Here is a 27138-nt window from a genome sequence, read left to right as displayed (position 1 = left end):
TATTGTTCTATTTTGTGAACAACAAAACATTCAAAACGCAAACACCAGAAAATAATAACGCGCACCCAGCGGCCGAATCACTTTCCTACAAGATCTCTTGAAGTGCACGCCGAGCGCCAGCAGGGGTGCCAATTACTGACAAATATTATTATTTTCCTCTTTATCGCGTTTATTTAGGGGCGGTCGTGGGACAGCCCTGAAAGGTACACCCTGCATTAAAACTTCTAGTTTCTTTGATTGACGTCTTTTAAATTTCTTTATTGTCCCAAATTGACTTTTGAATTGTTCACGTCAGAATATTAATATGAATTAAGTGATTTTCGTGTGAGATTTTTTAAATAAATGATGTTAACTTATGGATAATTTATCATGTGTTTTGGTAAAAAAATATAATATGTACACGACTAGTGTATGCTAAAGTAGTATATACTATAATAAAAAAATAATTAAAGCAATAATCGAATGAGAACACTCCTCGTCGGACCAGAGGGAATGGATTCTGAAGTGGCATTTAAAATAAACTCGCATATAGATTTAGTTTTAACGGCAATAGGATTGAGCGTTTCAATAAGCACTCGAGTGGAGGGCCGAAATCCTCCGCGATAACCGATAAAATCGCAATCAAACGATAAGCTCCCTGACGAAATTAGTCGGCGCCCCAGCCAGCACCCGATGTCGATTCCCACCTCACCCGTGGCGCACTTCATTCAAACAAAAACAATACACTATGGGAATGCAAACTTTTTGTATTGATTAAGTCATTCAAATTCTTTAATTCCGTCATCGTGTATTGTTCACGCCTTTGTCGAGTTCCTCGGGCGGTATTATGGGAACTCCGTCAATTTGTTCGCGTGGCCCAAGAATTTGACCTCATCGTGGACAATCTTCACAATCGATTCTTATGCTTTTGTTAAACGACAATGGGTTTTGTGTTAAATAATTCATTTATTCGTGTAATAGTGCTCGGTTTAATTGTTACGGGCGCCCTTTGCTTGGCCTAATATAGTTAGAATTATTTCGAGAATTGGATTATAATATTTCTTAAATTGTAATAGTGAATGGATTTCTTTTCGTCAATTGTCATCGATAAATATCTTACGTACGGCCGTTGTGACTTCGTTCTTGAAAATTGTATTACATTAAATATTTTCAACGGTTTATTTCAAAAACGTATAACTTTTTAAAATGTAATTATATTTTGATTGGTTAACTTTACTTTGTTAACTTGATTTCCAACTATTGCAATGTTACAACATTTCTAATGTAAAAGTACCTTACGTTTTGTGAGCGTGCTATTAACCTACAAAAAGTTAGTACCTTAAACATACTGACCTGCCAAGTATCTTGGACACGCAGCCGTTGGAGACTTGCAAGATGCGGCTGATGTCACAGGGCCTTGCCCCCGAGTGGGCAAGCTCCACGATCTTCTGCCTCGTGGAGTCTGGTAATGGTCTGCCATTGACGTACACTCCTCCTAGCTGATTGATCCCACTATGACCGGCAGATGAACACCCGAATAGGGCCCCACCGCCCATAGCCGCACTGTGCATCAGCTCATCTAAGACATAGGGGACTTCTGTGATATTTATAAATAAGAAGGAAAATTGGTTTTACACAGTAAATGGCAAGCGTTTAATATTAATTTAATATTATTTATTTAATGGAATTTTGATTTCTAAGATTAGTAATATTTTTATATATATTTAAGCAATATTTCAATATTAAATTTAAAAATCTTATTAAAATCACTCAAACCCAAACAAACTTTAACAAGATAAAGTCGCGAATAAAATAATGATCGTAACAATAAACAACACAATTTCTAATATTTAAACAAAAAATTTTGTATACGTTCTAAATTCAAATTTTACGCATTCATACTTTTTTCGGTTATTTTGAGTAAAAAAGAAAACACTTAAGTAGGACTTTCGATTGATCAGAAACGAACTCTTTTCAAATCGCACTATAATGAAAAATATTTTTTTACAACTGCACCTGCACTATAAAGGCATAGGTACAATCTTGTAGTGTTAAAAACTAACTGATTCGGTTTCGTTAAAACTGCTTAAAAAAATAATCTGCTTTGCGAAATTAAAAAGTGAGCCTATTCTAAACGTAAAGTACAAAAAAGGGTTTGCGGTAGAAGAGAGAAGACCGCAATCATTATCTAATCCGTAAAGATAAGAATACTTCAGCATCCTTTATTGTAAAACCCATATTGAAGGCTTCTTGGTATAATTTTTTATAGATCAATCATATTGGCCAACATGTTGAAACCTTTTAATTAAAAATAATAATAATAAATAAGGGCCTGCAGTGCTATTCTGTGAGAAATTCATCACTCACCCGCGAAATGTTGACAACCGAGTTACGGTGATATACGATTTTGATGCGTGTGTTCTTGAAATGTTATAATTATTATAGTCAATATCGCGTATAACTTACTGTCATTTCGTTCATGTTCTGCGGTGAGTTTCGAGTTTATTCTTACAGAACAGCAGTCCGATCTCATTGGAGCCTATTGACAATTTAAGGGAACCTCTTACTCTCTGGCGTAAACGACTATCTTCGTACCATCAATTTTGTCTATCCAAGTAATTAATATTTTTTTCATTTCGTTTTATGAATGATTATTAAAAAATAGAACTGTCGCGTGATAGGCACACGGCGATAACGACAATAATGACTAGAGTTGGAATGCGTCTCCCCGTACTGTATTAAGCTCTAAAATGAACTTAAAGAGAGATATGTTTATAATCCTGCTTTAGGATATCCACGAAATAATGAAACTATTGAAAACGAAAATCTATTGTCTATTGGATAGCTTATAAGGCTGGAAACGTTTAAGCCCAAGGTCGAACCTTATTAACAAGAAGATTAACAAGATTTTTCTATTGTGAAAATTGCAATAGAAGCCTGGAGTCTGAGAGTTGGCAGTGCTCACGCTTACAGTACCAACCTTCTACACCTAAATTCTTATTGGTCGCGTTGGACTTGCCTTCCCATTACAAATCGAATTATAAAAGTGAGGTGATAGAAAGTGCACTTGTGTTTGCACACACACTTGTGTTCTGTAATATATCCTGCACACACTTGGTATACTTGGAGAATCTTTCAGAATATTTCTAACCTCATATTTTAAACGAGACCTTAATATAAACCATAATTTTGTAATTCGTAAAAATAATTTAGCTGGCAACAATCCGTTCACGTGTCGGAACCATACTTTCAAAAGAACCGCCTCATATCTCACTGAAATATGCGAAAACAATGTAATGTAACAATGAAAATATAACTCGTTGCAAGATTCACCTGAACAAACAATTCAACTAACTTTTTGTTTTCAGACTTATGTTAAAATATAATTATGCCCTCATTGAATTGTATGTCTTTTTTTTTTTTTATATGCCCCGGGATGGCAAATGACTCTACTCCACCTGATGGTAAGTGGTAGTAGAGTCCAAACGCGACGACGGCCAGTACAGTCGGGAAGAATGTTCTGTACTAGCCGTCCCCGCCTTGCCGGCCCGCAAGATGCCTCTTCACGCCTCGTTTGAAGGAACCCGGGTTGTAAGAGGAGGGGAACACGTGAGCTGGTAAGGAATTCCATTCTTTGGTAGTGCGACAAAGAAAGGAGTTGCCAAATTTCTTTGTGCGCGATGGAATTGATGTCACAGTTAGGCGGTGACATCGAGAACCAGCTCGCGTGGACTTAAGAAGGAAGGGGGAAGCAGGAATTAGAGAGAATAATTCCTCAGAATACTCGCCGTGATACAGACGATAGAAAGCGCTCAGTGCTGCTATCTCGCGACGCAATTGTAAAGGTTCAAGGGTTCAAGGGTCTTAATATTATTTGGTGCTTTATTAAAATATTTATTTCCTATCAATCGTTAGAGATGCGTTAATGTCTTTCATTGATTCTTGTCTTGCTAGTTTTTTCTACAACTTCTCTTTGTACTATTTTCTACTATGTCATATTTCTATTAAATATCTTACGATAAGACATGAAGATGGCAACGATTCTATACAAAATTAAATACATGCTAACTGACTACTTAACTAACTTAAGTAACTTTTTTTATTGAATAGGAAGGCGGACGAGTATATGGGCCGCCTGATGGTAAGTGGTCACCAACACCCATAGACATTGGCATTTAAGAAATGTTAACCATCGCTTACGTTACCAATGCGCCACCAACCTTGGGAACTAAGATGTTATGTCCCTTGTGCCTGTAATAACACTGACACATAGGTATTACATCTAGTTGTAGTATATTTTCTGTTTAATTTTATACATTTCGAAAGACCTTTAGGCTTCTTTTTATTAGGATATTTTATTTTCGAAAATAGGTTCATTATTTGGTTCGGTTTTTACAGTTTTGGCATGATTTCCTACACAATAATAAGAAAAATGAATATTAAATACGAACATTATAAGTCGAAGTTCACAACAATCGCAGTAAAACCGATCGTCAATCGAATTATCTGCTCACAATTACAGATGGCAAGCCAACAGTTGTCTCGGCTCAATTATAACCACGCCGCTTACCACGCCAATAGTTCTCAATGGCCGCATTAGATCAGATGCGCTCAACCGTTGGCCGTCAGATAATTCCTTTTTTCCACCACCCCCTATAAACACGCCTCGCGGTAAAAAATTGAACAATTGGATGCAATTTGTGGGCGAATTTAGGGCAGGCCCTTGATTAAGGCCTAAAGGGGATGACGGAGGTTCATTGTTTTGGCCCTTTTTCTGCGGTTGCTCAAAGTTTTTGGCGCGTGATTGGAATGCTATTACCAAGGTTTTACTAAAAAGTTGATCTATATGAAATAGTAAGTATTTTATTATTGTAATTAACGGTTCTAGGTTATAGAAATATTGACCGCTTAAAAATATATATAATTTTAATATAGCTGCATATTATTTAACCGTGTTGTAGCTTAATTACGCACGGCGTGAATACTTTCGTTGAATTTTCGTTTGAATCTGACTGATTATACATTATTCTTATCATACATGCTTATATATTAAAGTATTAATCAAAGAACGTTTACGATGCGTGATAAATTTTTCTGCGCACGCAATCAAAATTAATTATACCCAACGTTCGCCAATTAAGTGACGTATTTTCGCGCCAAAACTCGTTATTAATAACACCTCTTAGCCGGCTCTCGTCAGGCGTCACCAACCGTTGGCCGTGCACTAACAAGCAAGCGGCTGTTAAAAGAACAATGGACAATCGCTACGGTACGCCCCACGCCCAGTATGTAGATGGTATTAGGTAGAGGAAATCGCGATTTTTTTACACGGCAATATTTTTAACAAACAGCAGGTAAAAATGTTTATAAACTCTGCGTATTTGTAATGATTAGACTTAATTAAAAAACTCAAAACAAAATGAGAAATAATTTACAATTGCTCGTAGAAAACATATCACAAAGAAATGTGGTGAAATAACATACTAATAACGATAAAGTTTTAACAATGGCAGACATTTCACAGATGTTAAACATTTTATTAGAACTTTTTTATCACATAACCAGTGCTGAATTATAAAACAAATGAGCTTTTGATCACCTTAATTGAAAGTAACGATGTATCCCGTCACAAAAATGCTTTTAATTAAATAGTATGCTAGTTCACATGCTAGTTCTGTGATGGGATGGTTTCGGTTTCAACAATAATGACAATACACTCGATTCGATAGTGAGAAACAATTTCTTATTGAGTTATATCCTCAATGGGTGATTAATTGTCTTATGACGTCACCTACGCAGCAATATATTTTACCGCCTTTTGACAGTCACGTGTCCACTTAGCAGATCAAACACCAGCTTCCGCTCGTCGCTTGCACTAGAGCCGCGCTGTCGGCGCAAGTGCGCGTGTCGTGAGGGAGCGTTTTAATTTCAGAGGTGCAATTTATTCGAGCGATTTATTTTTAATCCCCGTTTTTATGGCCGCCACTCTATAAATTTATGTGTAGTTGTAGTTATTTTTATAAATTAAGCCCACAATGCTTGATGCGTTTAACTTTATATAAAATTTTATTGTTCTTCCTATTTGTCAACGAATATTATATTTGTTCGAAATGATAATTTTTGTTTTGTTCACAATTAAATTACATGAATATACGTATTATTATAATATGTATATTTGAATTCTACTTCAACATTAGACAGAAAAATACTAACTTGGTATAAAGAATAGCCAAAAACATAGTTACAAAGCAAAAGTATGTTTTTTTTTATAGAATAGGAGCATATGGCCACCTGATGGTAAGTGGTCACCAAACGCCCTTAGACATTGGCATTGTAAGAAATGTCAACTATCGCTTACATAGCCAATGCGCCACCAACCTTGGGAACTAATATTTTATGTCCCTTGTGCCTGTAATTACACTGGCTCACTCACCCACTGGCTCATTCAAACCGGAACACAACTATACAAGTACTGCTGTTTTGCGGTAAAATATTTGATGAGTGGGTGGTACCTACCCAGACGAGCTTGCACAAAGCTCTACCACAAGTAAAGCTGTGAGTAAGTACACCTATAATGTAAATTTAAACTTGCTAAGTGAGTATTTTATCGTCTAATCAAATTAAATACAACATTAAACATAAATGTTACAAGTTACAATTTAAATTAATTACTTATAAATTATTTTATACCTTGTATATGTCCTTTACATATCAATTTTAGCTGACATTTATATTACATTTTTAAGTATTATAGCGCTCGAAACGAGCACCACAGTGCTTATGCGCTTAATTTTTAAAGGAAAACATTATGAGGACAACATGTAGATGAAATTATGAAAAACCAAGCCCTAGTGCTTAAGCCTGGCACAATACATAAGCACTTAATAGTATTTTTAACACAATAAGAGACCTAAGCAGTGGGACGTTGATCACTGTATCAATGTTAATCAAATTATTCATAATTGATCTTCAATCTAAAAGGAAGATGGAATATCAAGAGCCAATCTAAAATTATCAAATAACTAAGAAAAAGTGAATCTTAACCGACGATCGTGGTTTCATCACCACTGAATTTTCATGTGCTTAATTTGTGATTATAATTCATCTCGTGCTTGACGGTGAAGGAAAACATCGTGAGGAAACCTGCATGTGTGTATCTAATTTCACCGAAATTCCGCCACGTGTGTATTTCACCAACCCGCATTGGAGCAGCGTGGTGGAATAAGCTGTTACTAAAAAATAAATAAAAAAGGTATATATATGTATGTCACCTACATCCTAATTATATTAGGTAATGAAACAGATTTTTTGTCTTTTTTTCAAATGTAGAATATTCATTAAATTTCCATTCCCATATAAAATTAATTTATTCCCTTTCAAAGCTAATAAGGGTTTACATATACGTTTAAATATAAAAAGAAACGATTAAATGCATTAACATTAATCAAACACTTTATTATGTAAGAAATAAATACATAAGGGTCGTCCCTGCTTATGACAGGGCACACCTGGTGTCACAGACAGACAACCCCCACTTAATGCCCTTCTTATTATTATTTTGTATCTGTTTTTGAATTGCTTTAATCTGTGGGGGAAGTTTAATTGTGTGACCGCCATTTTGGATGCACTAAATCCCGTTTGAATTTCGAATTTACAATACACAGGGTTTAGCGTTGAGCTGATGACCGTTACGAAATCGATAAAAATTAATAATAAGAAAAAAAAATATTCGTTAATTATTAATTATCGGATTACAATGTTATGTGTATCATATATAGGCGACATATCTTTGGATGACAAAAGTTTATTAAAATCTTGTGTATGCGTACTGTAGTCTGAAGTTAACTTACATACATACACATATCAAAACTCACACAATGGTAATACAATTTTTGGTAGCACTTGAATGAAATGAAGTTTGAATAAAAAAATATTTATGAAAAAGATACTAAGAGAATAAAAAAGGACGATAAAGTCATTCCTCTAATTATTGACATTATATACTGATATTCAAAATGAATAGATAACAAATGTATAATAAAAATTATTTTTATTTATTTATTTTATTTCATACTTATTGCATAACATATAAATATCTACAATGTTGGTGTCTTTAAATCCAGGGTAAACGGGTTCCTTCTAGGTAGGCGCGCTACATCCTAGACCGTGAATTTGCTTAAGATCAGGCAAGTCAACGGTCAAGCGCTTCCCTATTATGTGTAAAAAAATAAATAAGGAAACAATCAAACACCAAATGGTGCGCAAAGTAAATCGCTTATAGCGATCTCTCACAGATAACCTTTGATGAAAGAAGTTTAAATTATTGATGAATAAATAAAGAATATATTATGAAAGAAATATATCTTATAAATCACGGAAGCAAAGGTTTCACAGTACATAAACACCCCTATGTTATTATATAGTTTTGACAAAATCATTAATTTAACAATACATCATTTTAGTACTATAATTATATATTTATTATTATATGATTGATGAGAATAATTCACTGAGTTTTCTTTTCTTACTCGTAGCTTCACTTAAGTTCAACTGACGAGATAGACTTATGAAATGACTGTTAAGTTATTCTAAGAGTCTAATTGAATGAAGCTGTTGATATTCAAAAGCATATTTACATATGTATAGGTCACTTATTTATGATGGTCGTAAAATTATACACGTCTTGAAAAGATAATAAATAAAACATGATAGAGAAAACCCATACAAACAATTTCACGGAAACAATGCTTAAAAAGTAACAGCCTGAAAATGATTCACAATTGGACAAAGGCATCATTTCCTCTTAAGAAGCAAGTTTGGTGCTTATTCCATCACTCTGTTCCAATGTGGAGTGAAATTAGGTTGCCAAGGACAAATGCCTCGCGATATTTTCCTTCACCGCCGAACGAGATTACAAACACAAATTAAGCACATAAGAATCCAGAGTTTCAGACCAAAAATAATTATATTTCAATTCTTATTTGTTATTATAATGACAAGTGTGATTTTTTATCTCGTGTGAAAATGTGAAGTTTCGCCATTAGGGGACATTTCAATTAAAATATAGAATAATTTGTAAGGGTATAATTAAAGTATGTAATTCCATAAAAAATAATCGAAATTATGTTATACCCACTTTACATAAAATTAAAAATATTTATTATGGCATACCAAGTCTGTTAAATAATATTATGACACATGCCCGCTTTTTTTTTATGGGCCACCTGATGGTAAATGGTCACTAACGCCCTTAGACATTGGCACTGTAAGAAATGTTAACTATCGCTTACATCGCCAATGCGCCACCAACCTTGGGATCTAAAATTATATGTCCCTTGTGCCTGTAATTACACTGGCTCACTCACCCTTCAAACCGGAACACAACAATACCAAGTACTCCTATTTTGCAGTAGAATATCTGATGAGTGGGTGGTACCTCCCAAGACGAGCTTGCACAAAGCCCTACTACCGCTTTTTTATACAATATTTTATAAAGTAAAATAACATTTCTAAATCTCCCACGACTGGCCAAAGGCCTCCTCACCGCCTAATGAGAAGCATATTCTAACACGCTACTTCTGTGTGATGACTTCTTTCACCGCTAAGTATGAGCTATAAACAAAATTGAACCCGTGATTTTTGGGTGCTCGATTGGATTATTGACGCTTTGTGACATAGAAAAACCTTCATAGTAAAAATAATAAAATTGGCCGAGATAATAAAGTCAAAATCTTAAATAAAAAAATATAAAATAGAAATGCATTTTATCTTTGTGCCAAAACGTATTTTATCTGTGACCCATTCATGATGTCATATCGGCTGTTTTGCCGTGACATAATTTATGGCGATTATCGCCAACCACGCCCCTTACTAAACACTTACAAAAAGTTTCTATTGATAAACGACTTAACAAATAACACATCAATTATTTTAATGGATGTTTCTTAGATTAATTTTGAGTGTATCTATAATTTTTTTTCCTCGTCAAGAGCAGTTTTTTTCTCTTTTAACTCAATAAAACATATAAACTTTCTATGAGGTTGTATGACAGCCAAGCGTTCACCGTTTTTGACATAAAATCGTTATACTTTTATTGATAACGTTTGGACAAAAAAATCGGCCTCTGAAAACTATTTAAAAGCTTTTATTTACTCAAGAGTAAATTTTAGTTGTAATTATTACATGCCACTTTTGTAGGGCTATTCATTATGAACGAACTTGAAACTCATCGCAGAAAACGATCGTGAAATGTCAGAAAGTGATATCCGACATTGACCAGAATAATTATAACACTTCAAGAATACACGCATCAAAATAGTATATCACCATAAATCGGATGTCAACTTTTACGAGTGAGAATGAAGTTAGTTCTTACAGAATAGTTTGTTTCGATACATTTTTATGATTGATCAGATTCTACATTCATACTTCCAAATTCCTTAACGGTCATAAGTAATGACACGAAATTTTGTATACGCGTTTAGTTATGTAGATTAAATGAAAGTTTTTTTTTTGTGAAAGTTTTTTTTTAATTACTTATTTATTTCAAGTTTTCGAAGTGGCATTGTAACATTAACGTGCTTAATATTTAATTTAGTTATACAGTTAAATCCATGTTTATCTGGTTTCACAATGGCTTCTTGTCAAACTAGGATTTACTTGAACTATTGATTTTATTTAAGTCCGATTAACATTGTTTTCAAAATGTTTTAAGTGGTGTTGTTTTGTTTTTAAACAATTGTTTTTCAACCCGAACTTAGCTGGTCGCTTTGTTTGAATTGAAGCTAACAAATATAACTGTATTTCTTTTCATATTACATACTTGGGGTGGTATATTGTAATTTGTAATAATATATACTTATATCAAATATTATTGTAAATTTTTACTTCATTCTGTAGACCATATCGATGTTAAAAGTTAAGTTTATTTAAAGTAAAAAAAAAATACTTAAATGTTATGAAAAAGATTTTTTTAATAAATTTAGAAGATAGATAATATATCGATATTAAAAAAAAACCACTTGATATTACATTACATTTTTTTATATAATCATATATATGCAAGCACAAGAAAAAAATTATCCGACTAAATTAAATTGAATTTTAGTAATATTTTTGATAATATTTTCTATATTTTATCATTATAATCGCTTCACTACCGGTAACACTTGGATTCTTCATTCCCTAGAAATACGAAGACACTTGAAGTTAACGTAGACAGAAATCGAGTGCTTAATCATTAAAATTCCTTCAGCATCGTGACAAAGAAACAACTATTTATCTCCCTCTTACCGACGATTTTCCGGTCTATTTGTCTTTATCTAACGCTTAATGTGACAAGAATGTCGCATGCTCCGTTTGGTCGGGTATGGCAGGCATAATTATATTTTGTTGGCAACATACAAAACGTTTATGGAGGAATCTTGTTGAATAAATTATAATACGAGACACTAGAATTCATACTAAATATATACTTATATGACATTGTTTATATGTAATATATTATGCTTTAAATATTTAAAGGAATATTATTTATTTATATGTATGACTATCATAAAATTCATAACAAAATAACTCATAGATTTCTATGATATAATCAAGTATTTATTTAATCTGTTGAAAATATGATAAATTGGTTCATTAGTGAGGAAGAAATAATCACGACACTCAGATAAATTAAAATTCCTACAAACTGTAACTCGTAGTTTTCCGAACTTATATTTTAATTTAAAGTCACACAGATTGTGTCACGGTATATTTCTCATAGTGTTTCTATTTATCAATTGGCTAATGAAAATTTACTAGAGCATATGTTAAAATAAGTACAACAAGAACGATATTTTATTCTTACTTTATCAATGGTCTAATCTGACATTTTTTGACAAAAACAGATTAGGCTCAGGAAATTACGTATAAACAATTTGCAACATAAATAAGTGGCGAGTCTATAATTGTGTATGTATGTAAATGGTATATAATAATAAATACTGCACAGGATTAGGTATATAAACAATAGAAGAGCTTTGAGTTAGTATTCTTTAATGTTCATACAGGATATATGTTATGTACATGATTATTTTTTTGGCTGTTAAAAAGAGTAACTTCAGTTTCTTGTCGGTTTTTACAAAGCGAATCTACTTACCGAACCGGTGGTAGCTATATTTTAAAATTTATATCGTAAATGTGCTTGCAGTGTGAATAAAGTATATTTGGATTTTGTTATTATTATGTACAAACTAGGTATAAACATTTATGATTTGAGTAAAAAATATCGTAAAGTATTTTATACAAAATAAATATAACTATATTAATTTCTAATCTCTTAAATTCAGAACATGATTATTTTGTTATGGGAAATGATTTTCGTGAATAAGTCTAGTCCTCTTGACACTTGATACTGCAACTCGTAGTATTTTCTAATTCAAAAAGCTCTCAAAATAAAATTGATGCAATGCTGTTGTTGAATAGCAAACAAAATTGCCAACTTTATTAGAGGAAATTCACCATAAAACTTTGTCAATATTTGTTTGTTTAATCGTTTATTTGAAATGCGTAGCCGTGTAAAATATTAACGCAAAAATAGTGACGTGAATTCAATGACTCAAACATACTTACTGGTGGTAGAGCTTTGTGCAAGCTCGTCTGGGTAGGTACCCACTCATCAGATATTGTACCGCAAAACTGCAGTACTTGGAATTGTTGTGTTCCAGTTTGAAGGGTGAGTGAGCCAGTGTAATTACAGGCACAAGGGACATAACATCTTAGTTCCCAAGGTTGGTGGTGCATTGGTGATGTAAGCGATGGTTAACATTTCTTACAATGCCAATGTTTATGGGCGTTGATGACCACTTACCATCAGGTGGCCCATATGCTCCTCCGCCTTCCAATTCTATATATATGTTATATACACAAAAATCACCAATTTTGTAAATTAAATTAATAAATTGAATACAAATGTTATTCAAAAGGCCAGCGAACATTAACAAACTCGACAACTCATTCAAGATACTAATATAAATAAATGTGAAGTTAAATTTATGTTTCCAAAGTAAACATTTAGTACTATTTCCCAAGTGATTAAAATCACGACAAAATGGATTTATATATTTTTAGCGAGAACAATTATTGTTTTATTTAAGTTATAACGCTTATCATAATAATGAAATTGTCTGCGTATTTCAAAATATTTAAAGTATATATTCTATATTAAATGTTTTATTTATATTAAGTAGATGCTTACAATATATTTTTATATAATAATATCCTTGATTAAACTTTACGGTTTTTAAATTAATTATTTTTTTGTTATAATTTCAGTATGCTTTCGTTAATTTTTTTTTAGATCATTTGTTTGTTAACAGTTAAAATAAAGTTTTATTATGTATTAATATTAATTAGTGTTCCAAGCTAAGATCGCTGAATTGATAGAATACGAAAAACTTAACCGAAGAACACGAAAAAACCGGGCAAACAGAACAGAGTTTTATTATGAAAATATTTATTTTTACAATTTATCAAGCTTGTCGGCGATGGAAATTGAAATAAACCTGCTTGTGTCGGATAAAAATATTGAAAGTTAGTATCTACTGCCTAAGTTAGCCAACAGTGGGATTTTAACGGTCAGAAAATCGTATAATTTTTCGAGACGTACATTTATTTTCATACATCTCTTTAGTAATTGACAAATGTCCTACTGTTAAACTAAAGTTAAATTAGTAGTTTGATACTTGTAATCTTCAAGGAACCACAATACCAGTTGCCAGCCAACTGGCAAGACGGAGTGACAACAACTGCGAACTTTCCGAGCGAAGGAGACTTGCCGACTTGTTAGCGTCTTGTTCAGTTGAAAAAATAATTACATTACACGAACATTCTATACACTTTAAATAAGATATTTCGGACAAAATAATCTGTTTGTTTATATATAATTTGTAATATATATGTATAATATGTATGTATTAGTGTATGATAATAATAATAAAAAAATTACTTTATTCACCACAAAGAAAGAGACAAAATTAAAGTACAAAACCATAAAAAAGTTATCAATGTGATATTTGATAATTTGGTGAAAAGGTCGTAGCCTCAGCTAGGCTGCTTTTCAGTCTACGTCTTGTACATATGCTGTCAACACAAACGTTAAATTCAGTGCAGTAAAAGGTAAAAGAAGATAAAATATATCATATGCAATACAAATAACGTAACTCTGTTTTGATTAATTAGCTAGTTATATATTATGCACTGTAAAATTACCAAATAAAAAAAAGAAAATAAAAAAATTGCAGTCTTAATAAATTTTGACAACCATTGAATCCCTAGGAGCCCCTATTTTTATGACGTCATTAAAGTATAACATTTTTAAGTCAAAACTGACAAAAGAGTTTGTTTCTGAACATCTTTGACATATGTTCATATATGTTCGATAGGGTTTTGTTACTTTAGCATACTCATTGAAATTTGTTACATAATAAGCGATGTTCTGAGTTGATTTTATTGAATAGTAATTGTAGACAGCTTCTAAATTGAAACTCATATAAATAATAATAAATAAATAAAACATATTTGTTACTCCGAGATGGCCTAGTGGTTAGAACGCGTGAATCTTAACCGATGATCGTGGGCTCAAACCCGGGTAAGCACCACTGAATTTTCATGTGCTTAATTTGTGATTATAATTCATCTCGTGCTTGACGGTGAAGGAAAACATCGTGAGGAAACCTGCATGTGTCTAATTTCATTGAAATTATGTCACATGTGTATTCTACCAACCCGCATTAGAGCAGCGTGGTGGAATAAGCTCTAAACCTTCTCCTCAAAAAGGGAGAGGAGGCCTTAGCCCAGCAGTGGGACATTAACAGGCTGTTACTGTACTGTACTGTATTTGTTACTCCTAGGTTTTAGCATATTCAGCTAGCTTACTGTGCTAGAATTTCCGAGATATGAAAGTATTATTTGAATTCTTTTGATTCAAGTTAAGTTGGGTATGAGGTAGTATTATAAAATAAAATGTAAGAATATTAAAAATATTTATTTACCTTTGTGCGGCATCTTCCAGAAAGCCTCGGCCGCCGTGGTGGGTTCCCGCGGCGGCGCCACCAGTCCGCCCACCAGCGTGGTGGCGGCGTGCGCGGGCGCCGGCGCCGCCCGCCCCCAGCCCCCGTGCAGCGCCACCCTGCCTTGCCTATCCCCTGGTAACCCCCTATGTCTAACAACCCTGTATACTTTTGCCTAACGCACACTCCTTACTCCTTAAGTATTAGATAAATTTTGATAACAATTAGGTTTCAGTTTCTTTATATAATTTTGTAACAAAAATTTGTTTTAATTATTACTGCGTTATCAATACAGACAATAAGCGTAACACTTCAAAGAATGACAAAGGCTATTTGTATACGTCAAGTGTTTCCCAATAAGTGTTTATGCACATTAAAGGAGCACCGTGCGCCGCCGTTGACCTGCGAAAGAAAGGCACCGGTTGTAGAAACTTATTGACCTCAAAGCGGCATTAGACAATCGCATCATCAATTACAATCAAGGCTCGCTTACGCTTCTTTGATAACTTACATATATATCGTCCCATTCTATCGTATGTACTTTCCTCTGCGAGCGAAAGAGGCGAATGTTAATTGGTGGATGATGTTGCTGAATCGTGTTAGGAGAGCGCCATCTATTGTTGCATAGTACAAATAGTTGGTGCGTTCGTGAGACGATAATGATCGATGAGATGGAGTAATGAAGTGAGATCGGGCCAGATAGCCGGTTAGTTGTACCACCCATCATGTTAGCATCCGAACGGTAGTCGGTGCCGTGTGTCAGTCTGTCGGGAGGTTTGATTTTTTTATTATTTGACTGAGATGTTGCGTGCAGGTCACGGGACCACGATACCTCTTATCGTATATTCTGTTTTTTGTACCGCTCTATGTATTTATAAGTCTTGAGAGTTTTTATCACTTACGGACGGCATATTGTATTATTATATATTATTATATAATATGTATATTACTCATTTAACTGTTTGTTTAGTGGCTAGCTCATAAAGTAGAAAGTTTTTGGATCAAGCCGAGTTGGACTAATAAAACGCAGTTGAGTTTTGTAATAAATTCTCATTAGCACCGTGAAGATTGGAAATTGATAGTGATAAACCACACGTAAGCCGTTGGTGCTCGCCTGAAATCTGTTCTGTCGTGTCATTTTGGATTATGAGAGTGCGTAAGTGTACCTGAGTTTGCGTACTCGTGCACTATAATCTCTCCTGTGCAAATGGTTACTCTCTATTGGCTGAGAATGAGAATTGAGAATGGCCGAAGTCGGTCAGAAGGACATCATCATCAATTGAGACATTAACAGCCTGTGAATGTCCCACTGCTGGGCTATGGCCTCTTCTCCCTTTTTGAGGAGAAGGTTTGGAGCTTATTTCACCACGTTGATCCAATGCGTGTTGGTGGAACACACATGTGGCAGAATTTCAGTGAAATTCGACACATGCCGGTTTTCTCACGATGTTTTCCTTTACCGTCAAGCATGAGATGAATTATAATAACAAGTTAAGCACATAAAAATTCAGTAGTGCTTGCCGGGGTTTGTACCCACGATCATCGGTTAAGATTCACGCGTTCTTACCGCTGGGTCATCTGGGCATTTTTTTTGATAAAAAGATATATGTAAGTTAAATCGTAAATAAATGTATGTATGTGCGTATCCTGGAAAAAAAATTCTACGTCGCTGCGACATCGAGTCATACCCAAAGATTGTCTGGAAGGGACTTGTTTTACAATAAGATCGTCTTACGCATACCTACACATTCCCTTAATTTTGATTTTATTATTGAGTTTAAATATAATGCGGAATAAAGAGTATTTCGTTTGATATTACTTCTAGATTCAGATGTAGCATTACTAGCTCACAACAACAAATTTGCTCGTAGTAAATTAGTAAGTATTAAGTATAACAAAAACTTCGATATAATCTCCTAACGACATTACAAGTCCAATGGCATTATAAAAGTCACAGGTACTCAAATATACACGTATTTGATCTTTTCAAGTCTCAATCGAATTTCCACTTTGATATATCCCCTCTGGAAGTGGGGTACAATGGCCCAGCTCTAAGGGTCGCCTAAATTGAAGACTCACTTTGAATCTAGTCAAAGCGAATGCGTAGTGGATGCCGGCTAACATGAAAAGTCGGTAAAGTATCAGCGAATAGTAAGACCGATGCTGTACTGCAAGCGATGCATTGAGAATTATTTTATTATATATGCTATATATTGGTAAATTTATTATCTTATATAATAATTTATGTACTTTTGAAAATCTTAAAATAATTGAAAACTTATTGACATCTATGTTATTACGTATTGTTAGACAGTTATATTCATATTTAAAATATAATATTGCGTCTAAATACATTTGTAACGTAAATAATAATAATAAATAATATAATTATATATAAGTGAGATTAACATAAAAACGCCTTAGAAAGTATTGCATTACGAAAACATCCTTACAATAGTGATACTATAACTATTCTAATAACTTGTATTTACAAATGATACTGATATTTAAATGCTAGTGAATTAAGTCCATTTTGCTGTGGATACGGCCAATTGATTTCGTATTGAAGATTTGAATAATTGAGACTGGGAAGATGGAAATTGTATAAACCCATTCAGCGCATGCGCGGTAAGTAGCTTTACAAATCATCTGATAAATTAGGTTTTTTTTTTGTGTGAAGTAACAAATGCTATAATGAACCTCAGCTAGCTCTGAATGTGTCTAGACTTTTTTTGTCTTTTTTTGAAATTCACACGGCATTAAATTATCTCTAGTTATTATAAAATATATACATTTATAAATATATCTTAGAGAAATACTAAAGTTTGTTATCAAAAACTTTAAACAATACGTCTTGTTTCACGTGTAGTTCATTGACCATCGCTCGCAAAAAACATTCGCAGCGCCGAAATAAGACAGCGAAAACCTAAAGGGCCGGTACAGTCGACCGCGGAAAAATATCACATAAATATCATTTCACTGAGAACTGTAATGATAAATTACTGGTATGTAATATAGCATCTTAATTATCCGTCCACTATACTCATATCAACATCAACAAATATAATGCATCACCAATCAAACGTCCTCTTTATCTCGCCGATCGCCGGCCCCTTTATGCGTTATCTGCCGGATCGAGTTACTACGGAATTTATAAAACGGGTTTCTAATTAGTATAATTAGCCGGCCATAGATCGTGTTGCGTGTAGAGAATTCTGAATGCAAAATTATATCATCTAGTGTTGTCATCGCTTGAAAGACAAAATAAAAGACGGTAGAACTGGGAAGTTCTTTTTCTAAAAACGCAATGCGTCATGATTATGATTTCAATTGTTGAGCTAATAAGTAGAGCAAAGAGTTTACGTAATAATAATTAATATGAATAAATTCCATTTGTTTTTTGCGATTCAGTTTAAATTTGTTTTTTAATGTATAAATTTACTGCTTAAACACAGCATTCAATAAGAATAACAAAAGAACATTCGACACGTTGATTGATTAGTAAAATTATAAAGCGACATGTAGTTAAACTGTAGGTTCAAATTAAACAACATTTTTTTATAGTTAGTTAGCTTACTGGTGTTACAGCTTTGTGCAAGTTCGTCTGGGTAGGTAATACCCACTCATCAGATATTCTACCGCGAAACAGCTGTACTTGGCATTGTTGTGTTCCGGTTTGAAGGGTGAGTGAGCCAGTGTAATTACAGGCACAAGGGACATAACATCTTAGTTCCCAAGGTTGGTGGCGCATTGGCGATGTGGTCGATGGTTAACATTTCTTACAGTTCCAATGTCTATAGGCGTTGGTGACCACTTATCATCAGGTGGTCCATATGCTCGTCCGCCTTCCTATACTATAAAAAAAAGTTACAGCGATATATATAAAAAGTATTTGAAAAAAAATTATCGCGACTTGTACCTGTATCAAACAATGTTAAAAGAAGCAAATTTTCAACTTAATTCGAGTTAAGTGCATAGTTAACATATTAATTAATAAAAGCTTTATATTGCATATTAATTACTCTATGTTATACTTTTGATAAAAATAATTTATGTAATGCGCTGGTAATTAATTACAATAACAGTGTTACGTAAAAAAAAATATGACAAATCACCTGCAAGTGAAAGCCCACGCCTGTTATTACTACGTTCTGTTCTGAACTACAATTTTTCGTCTTCGACTTTACCTCCACGTGAGGGGATGGAGGTATTAGGTCCGAGCTTTTCTGTAGCCATGACAACGATGATTGGTCGATTAATTAAGATGTATTCTTTTATAATATAGGTAAGTGACCACTATCGCCAATGCACACTAACCTTGGAACCTAAGTTTCGTCCCTTATGTCTATGAACCAGAATTCAATAATAATATGTATTGCATTTGGCGGTAAAATACTATGAAAGGGTGGTGACGAATCTTTGTCAAAGCGTTAAACAAACTAGCCTTCGCATATATATTTAAGTTACGATAATCGTTTCTAATATACTTTTTATTTTAAGCTGTTATAAGTTATGACATAATTGCGTGACATTATTTTGGCTGGTGACATAATTAGACGTTCGTTTATTATAATAAAATAATAAAAAAAAAGTCGAGATGGCCTAGTGGTTAGAACGCGTGAATCTTAACCGATGATCGTGGGTTCAAACCCGGGCAAGCACCACTGAATTTTCATGTGCTTAATTTGTGTTTATAATTCATCTCGTGCTTGACGGTGAAGAAAACATCGTGAGGAAACCTGCATGTGTCTAATTTCATTGAAATTCTGTCACATGTGTATTCTACCAACCCACATTGGAGCAGCGTGGTAGAATAAGCTCCAAACCTTCTCCTCAAAAGGGAGAGGAGGCCTTAGCCCAGCAGTGGGACATTAACAGGCTGTTACTGTTACTGTCATTATAATAAAATAGTATATTTAAAGTATTTCTTTAATTTTTATTTATAAGTGAACCTTATAATGAACGAAAAGTTGTTTTTTTTTAAATTTTGTTAATGAATGTAAATTTCGTACATATGTTTTTTTTTTGTTCTGTTGTATTGTAAAGTTACACAGTTTATATGCAACTTTTTTTTAACATTCATAAGTCTTAACTATCAACCAAACTAAACTAAAATGTTATGTCTTTTTTTAATTTAATGTCGTGTATTAATGAATAAAAGCTTCAAAAAACTAACATATACTACACTAACGTGATTGAACGAAATAAATGTATAGAAGAATTTAATTTAAAAATAAAATCAAAGTTTTATTGTATAATATTTTTAGTAAAAATATTTTTTACGTATAATATTACAAATAAATCTGATACAACACAGTGTAAACAACTTTTGACGCCTTTAGAGTTTGGATTTCGTGTATTGAGTTACACGAGATAGCCTTTTATGAATGTCGAATTTCTAAACAAATTATATACACTCCAATATTGCATTTACTGGTTAGTAATTTTTTATGAAGAAAAATATTGCCGAAAACCTGCATATATAAGATGAAATTCTGACACGTATGTAACCAGCAGTGTTGAGAGATCAGCTCTTCTCAAGAAAAGAGGAGGCACAGATGACGTAATCAGACTGCACAATGTTACAATTAATAATAAATAAAAAACGTAATCTTACATAAAAATCAAAATCAAATCAAAAATCTTTATTCAATATGGAAGAGTCACACTTACTCATTGATTGTCATAAATCTACCACCGGTTCGAAAACCGGCGAAAGAAACTAACCAGAAGATATATTAAATTATTATAATTAGCCTTAATGCGTTTAAATCTAGAATCTATTTGCAGAACTAGTATAAAATGTTTGAAAAAGTGAGTTTTCTCGTAAGTGGCCGTCTGAGCACGTCAAAGGCTAAACTCCGGGCGGAATTTTAAATTTAACCAAGATAATGTTGGCTTGTCGATAACTTGTACGGTAATACGCTTTTTCAGTTAATTTTCTAGAAAACTGTACGCTAGGTAAAAACGGAAAAAATTAAGGTAAAACTTTTGCTGGAAAAAAATACGTTTAATTATTTAAAACTTGTAAAAAAAATTTAGTAGTACTAGTAATAAGAAGGCTTGATATAAATACAAATATATACTTTATTTAATTTACAATGTACTTAAATGTTACTATTTAAAAATTGTAAAAATAATTACAGTTACGTTTTTTTTTTAAATATAAGTAAGCATAATGTATATTGGTTAAAACAGCACAAGGAATTTAATGCTTAAAGTGATAATTGCAACAAAAATAACATATCTAATACATATTTAAATATTAAAAACATGTAGATTTAAAAACAAACAAAACAACGCGATATATTATATAGCAAACAAATGAAACAATTTAAAAACGTCTCAAACACATTCCGAGTGTTAAGCGCGAGGTCTCTTAAGGATCGTATATCTGGTCTCTCACACCTCATTAGTCGCCCGCTTTGATTCAGCGTCGTTACTCCCAGGTGCCGCTAATGCGCTCTTAAGTGGAACAGATTCTATCGGATTCCTCACGGGTTTCTTTTCAAATCTATGCAACCTAGTTTTTCGAAACTTTTTCGTGATATATTTGTGCGTATTTGTTTTTAAATCTGAAATCTTTATCTTTTTTATCTGTTTTTTTTTTGTTAACGAACTGTGCTATTTTTCCGTATTTTATTTTAATTGTATATTGTGATTTGTTTATGAACAAACCTGTGCAATGCGAACGCTTTAACTTTTGCGATGGTATCATCAACTAGGGAGCTTGAAGTTGATTAAAGTGAAATGGATAAAGTATATTATATCTTCCAAGACCTCATTAATTTATATATCAAAAATATATTATTAGAAGCCATCAAATAATTGAAGCGTGGTTGAGCTACAATATTTTTTTCATTTATATAAAATAAAATCCTAAGTTAATATATGTTATTAAAAAAACGATAAATTTCAGAGTTCAGGCAAATTAATTTGCTTCAAATGCTCGAAACAATATATAATTACGGTGAAAACTTTATGAAAAGTTCGAGCTCTCGTTTATTCGAGCTTCACTATTAGACTAAGAACACAAATGATGCAATTGTAAACAAAATATAAAACGATTCATCGTACAGTCAAACAGAAAAATTGCAGTAGATTTTACATGATTCATTTTATGCACGAAATTTAAGCTGCGGTTTCACTGCCATCGACCATCATACCTCTTGTCTTTCATGCCGGCATCAAAGCACGCACGTGCGTCATACAAAACATATACCGTTGAGTGTACTCACATTAAGTTGCAAACGTCAAAGTCGCTTCCTTTTGACTGCGTTTAAAAAAAAATAATGTAGCTCGTTTCCAGTATATAATTAACAGTGTAGTTAGAGCTTTGAATTGTCGAGTGTCATAATGTTTCTTTGATGTTTTTTTTTTCTTTTTGGCGCAATCTGATTATGTTCTTTGAAATCTTTTTAAATTTGTTTTTTTTAGTGTGTATGCTTTTGTTCTATGAGTGATATTGTACTATTTTCTGTATATTCTAACTTACATAGTTTTTAATCATCATATTTGTTATTTGAATGTTTGAGTTCAGCTATAGCGACCATTTTCAACGGAGATAGCATAGCTTGTTGGGAAGGCAATTCTACACGACGGGAATGTAACACTTCCTACTAATACTACTAATATTATTAAAAAAATAAACTCAATAACTTACTGCCCCTTTTTTATCGCTGGAAAAACGCGTTACGCGTTTCTTCCACGGGAACAGTGGGGGGGGTATGTAGGGCCGGTGTCCTTTCAGAGGCGAGGAGCGCCACGGGATCGCTTTCGCATGCTACCGTGTATAACTTATTGACCCAGCCTGAGATATAATTATAGAAAACAATGTGATCTAGCAGGCTAGCTTAGCTTAGCAGACTAGTAGTTGACAACGAATGGTTGGTTTATAAATCAACTGTTTGGATAGTTTTAACATTGCCTTCATTTAAGAAAGATTCTTGTGATATCTTAATTTTCGGTGACAAATGACCACTATTTGCTAAAGGTCGTATGTAAACATTAAGTTTAATTTAAAAATGCAAAACGTTGTAAATCAATTTTACCGAAAACTACCAGCGTCCCGCACCTTTACCCGCGTGATTATGATTACTTTTGTACCTAAAATTGCGGTAAAAACTATATACGACCATATACTTTAAGTTTTTAATAGATTTAGCAGATTTTGATGAAATACATACTAAACGGTAATTTAAAATAATCCCTTATTTTTTTATGGTATAAGTAGGCGGATGAGCATATGGGCCACGTGATGGTGAGTGGTCACCAACGCCCATATACATACATTGGCACAACAGCAATACTTGATATTGTTGTGTTCCGGTTTGAAGGGTGAGTGAGCCAGTGTACAGGCACAAGGGACATAAAATCTTAGTTCCCAAGATTGGTGGCGCATTGGATATGTAAGCGATGGTTGACATTTCTTACAATGCCAATGTCTAAGAGCGTTGGTGACCACTTACCATCAGGTGGCCCATATGCTCGTCCGCCTTCCTATTCTATAAAAAAAAAAAATATTTATGTCTAGAGCAGCGAGCAGATAACATCTTAATGAAATATACAGGTGATTAATTTTAGTTTGAAAATTGGAAACTTACTTCGATTTTATTATTAATATTCAGTTCAATTGAAATATGTATTTGGATATACCATTAGCGTTGAATCGAACATTGATGGGTCCGTAATCAACCTAAACACACGCAAATATAATAATAATATCCTGGGACTCTGTTCACACACGGCCATCTGATCCCAAATTAAGCTTGTACAAAGCTTGTGCTATGGAAACCAGACAACTGATATACTACAAATACTAATTTTTTTTTGTAAATACATACTTGTATAAATAATTACACCCATACTCAGGACGAACAGGCATGTTCATGCACACAAATGTCTGCCCTGGGTGGGAATCGAACCCACAACCTTCGGCGTGAAAGGCAACTATCAACCAACCGCGCCAACCGGCCCGTCAATATAAATATCTCGAATGTCATTATTGAATTCCTTATAAAAAATATTATACTCTATGAAAAGTTTTTTTTTTTAAATCGAATGGAACATTAATGTCATTAAAATATTTTCATAAAGAAATAATTATAGTTTATAACCGTTTTTTTTGCAGTCACTGTTTTAATAACAATATAAACATACTAAAAAAACCGCGGTTTTTTTATTTTGCTTCAAATTTCAATTTTACTTCAATCAGGATATTACATACTATAATACATATATATGACTTATAACGTTTTCTAAGTAATACTATTGTTAATTCAATAGATTCGGATGAACTCTATAACAATTAACAAATCATATGAAAAAATATAATACATTTCATATTATTAAAGTCAACTTATATTTATTTCGTACATAACGGTTCGAATTACTTGTCTTAAATATTGTAGCATTTACCTAGATAAAGTTTGATTTTTAAGTTTATTTATATAAGGGTTTTTTATAAGTAATGTTATTAAAGCCGAGTGAAACTCGATCGCTTTGGTACTGAATGATAAAGTATAATTTTATTTTTTATTTTGTCAGTAACATATTGAAATGATAACAATATTGATTATTTTTTCATACACATAAAAGGAAATATTTGAATACATCTTGTCGGTGCGATTCAATTAATCACTCTTGTATTCACCTTTGAGCTATTAGAGGTTCGAAATTTAAAAAGTGTAAAAACATACGATGAGCCGTAATGATATTACTGCTTGGGCTTACGAAGTGAGGCTGTATGGAGGAGCTCTTTTGCGTTTCTCTAAATGGAAAAATTAAAAAAGTATTTCTTGTCTCTTGCCTCTTTGTTAGTTTAAAATGTAATTAACTTTATTAAACTATATTTTAAACCTAAATTCTTTTCTCTTTTAAAACAAAGTTTGTGGTAACTCCTAGTGTTTATTTTAAATATATAATTTTTAAATTGAAGTTGTAAGTTTTGTTTCATCATTTGTATTTATTCTTAAAAGCTAATATACGGTATTATTTCTTATATACATTAAAAATTTGTTTAAAAAAAGTGATTTTATAAACAACAATAAATTATTAAAATAAAACGGATATGCTGCGTCGAAGACAAAAATAAAAATATCATAATCGAAATACATCAAAAGCTTTTTACTTTAAAAAGGCTCTATCTTAATCCTTATTAAGCCTCATCGTCAAGGGTGAGACGGCTATCGATTGAGACCAAAGAAGTGTTATTATGAATCCATAGAGGATTATATAACTTTTTTTTTGTAATAAAAATCTTGTAACACTGGAGGCGGTTTTAATATCAAATTTAAGAAGATTAGAATATTAAAAAAGTGTTTTTATTCACTCGTACATATAATAAATCTTATATCTTTATTTTTACAAATTTATTAATGATTCGTAACTTGATACTACATCAAATTAAAAATTTTAACAGGTTTCTTTAATTTCATTATTGAATTTGAAGAGCAGGTTATATGATCTTACAAATCCTATTTCCAATTTTTTTTTTCGATTTTAGTGTCAACGACTCTTATTAAATTGATTTATTTTAGTGACCAGAAACTACAATAGTAGACCGAACGCCATTATACAAAATGAATAATTAGTTATTTAATAAAATCTATTTGGTCTAATGGCAATGAAATAAATTTTACTTTTCAATGTTTTACAAATTATTATCTACCCTAGTCAATGATTAATGAGAAATTAAATATTACAGACCAAACTTTTTGCATAACTTTTTTAAATATAGAACAAGCGTTAAGTTATGTTCTAAACGTACATTAAAAAGGCTCCCTTGACATTTGCAGAATCGCTTTTAGCACCGTGTAATGACAGTATGTGAGAACTGTCAATGGGTATGTCTCTTTTGTCAAAAATATGTCATTAATAGGTGAAAAAAACATCGTCACAAGCGCTGCAGGCACCCCTGAATGCTGGTGTCAACACTCAAGCACTGCTTTCAAGTATAAATAATAGTTCTTATGAATAGCGTTGTAACTTTGTCGGCACGAATTGACTTACATTCGATTTATTGATTTTACGATGTTTTTTTTTTCGTTTATCTTTTGTCGTGTGTTACGCTGGTTTAATGATTGAAATAGATATAATGTGATTTGAAATTGGAATGCAATATATCTCTGTTTTGCATTTACGAATTTTGTTATTGATATTATTAAATAGCTCAAAAAATTACGTAACCAAATTTTTTATTTTACTTTAAATTATTATTTTAACCGTCATAAATAAAATAAAATACTTTTCACTTTTATATGATAATTTTATACAATTTATTCAATTTAGTTTGTGATAAAAATTATACAGGTTAATTTGTATATTTTTAAACAAATGACGAAATAAATGAAAATACATTAATGACATAAATTTGAAAAATTACTTTTAAAAATAAAATATTTTGAAAATAATTCACATATCGCTTCCTAAAAAGGTATGAGTGTAGTGCAGGCACTTAAAAAAAAATCATTCAACCCCCGTCACTGTCAACTATTGTGTAGCGAGTATCGTTTACCGCAAAAATTATTTGCTCTACAATACATATCGAGATGTCTATTTAACGAAATTACGAATTTTTCGGACACAGACTCTACAATAAAGACCTTCGATACGTTCGGTAGAGATCAAAGGCTATTGTAACTTTTTTCTATTACTACTCATACTTTAGTATGTTAATATCGCCTTTGAAATAACATTGTAAAGAATAAATAAAAACCTATGATTTAAAAAATATTTTGAATCGCAAAAACTTTCTAATCGCGTTTTTTATTTATGACCATTGACTTAATTAAATAAATTAATTTTAATAAATTTGCTTCATTTGTTTGTTTTATATTTTATATATAAAATTATAGTAACATAAACATAAGAACAATTATAAATTCAAATTAAAGTATTTATTTAAAAAAAAAAACCGATATTATCGAATTATCTTTACAAACGCTCCTAAAACTAAATTTTAATACCCTATAGAGAAATATCAAATTTCGAATTGTGAAATTAAAAAAAAATGAGATAAATGTTTACTATTACAAATTATCTAACAATGGTCGTGAGGTACAAGATTCGATTACATTTAAAAACGTCCCGTATTATTTTGTACCAA

At 32.4% G+C, this 27138-nt stretch overlaps 2 protein-coding genes across 2 annotated transcripts in view; both read right to left on the bottom strand.

Annotated features, from left to right (window-relative positions):
- Positions 1-15162, bottom strand: part of LOC126776833 (paired box protein Pax-6) — a 56241-nt gene extending 41079 nt beyond the window's left edge. The window contains exons 1-2 of the mRNA XM_050499667.1: positions 15015-15162; positions 1333-1558 (exon numbers count right to left, since the gene is read on the bottom strand). Coding sequence (XP_050355624.1) covers positions 1333-1558; positions 15015-15027 — 239 coding nt within the window. The 5' untranslated portion in view covers positions 15028-15162. The remainder of the gene's footprint in view (positions 1-1332; positions 1559-15014) is intronic.
- The window catches only part of LOC126776827 (tetratricopeptide repeat protein 5-like), a 233039-nt gene that overhangs the window by 68584 nt on the left and 137317 nt on the right, over positions 1-27138 (bottom strand). The window lies entirely within an intron of this gene.

The sequence above is a fragment of the Nymphalis io genome, chromosome 21 (assembly GCF_905147045.1).
Source record: "Nymphalis io chromosome 21, ilAglIoxx1.1, whole genome shotgun sequence".
Lineage (NCBI taxonomy): Eukaryota > Metazoa > Arthropoda > Insecta > Lepidoptera > Nymphalidae > Nymphalis > Nymphalis io.
This window is presented reverse-complemented; position numbering and strand designations above follow the sequence as displayed.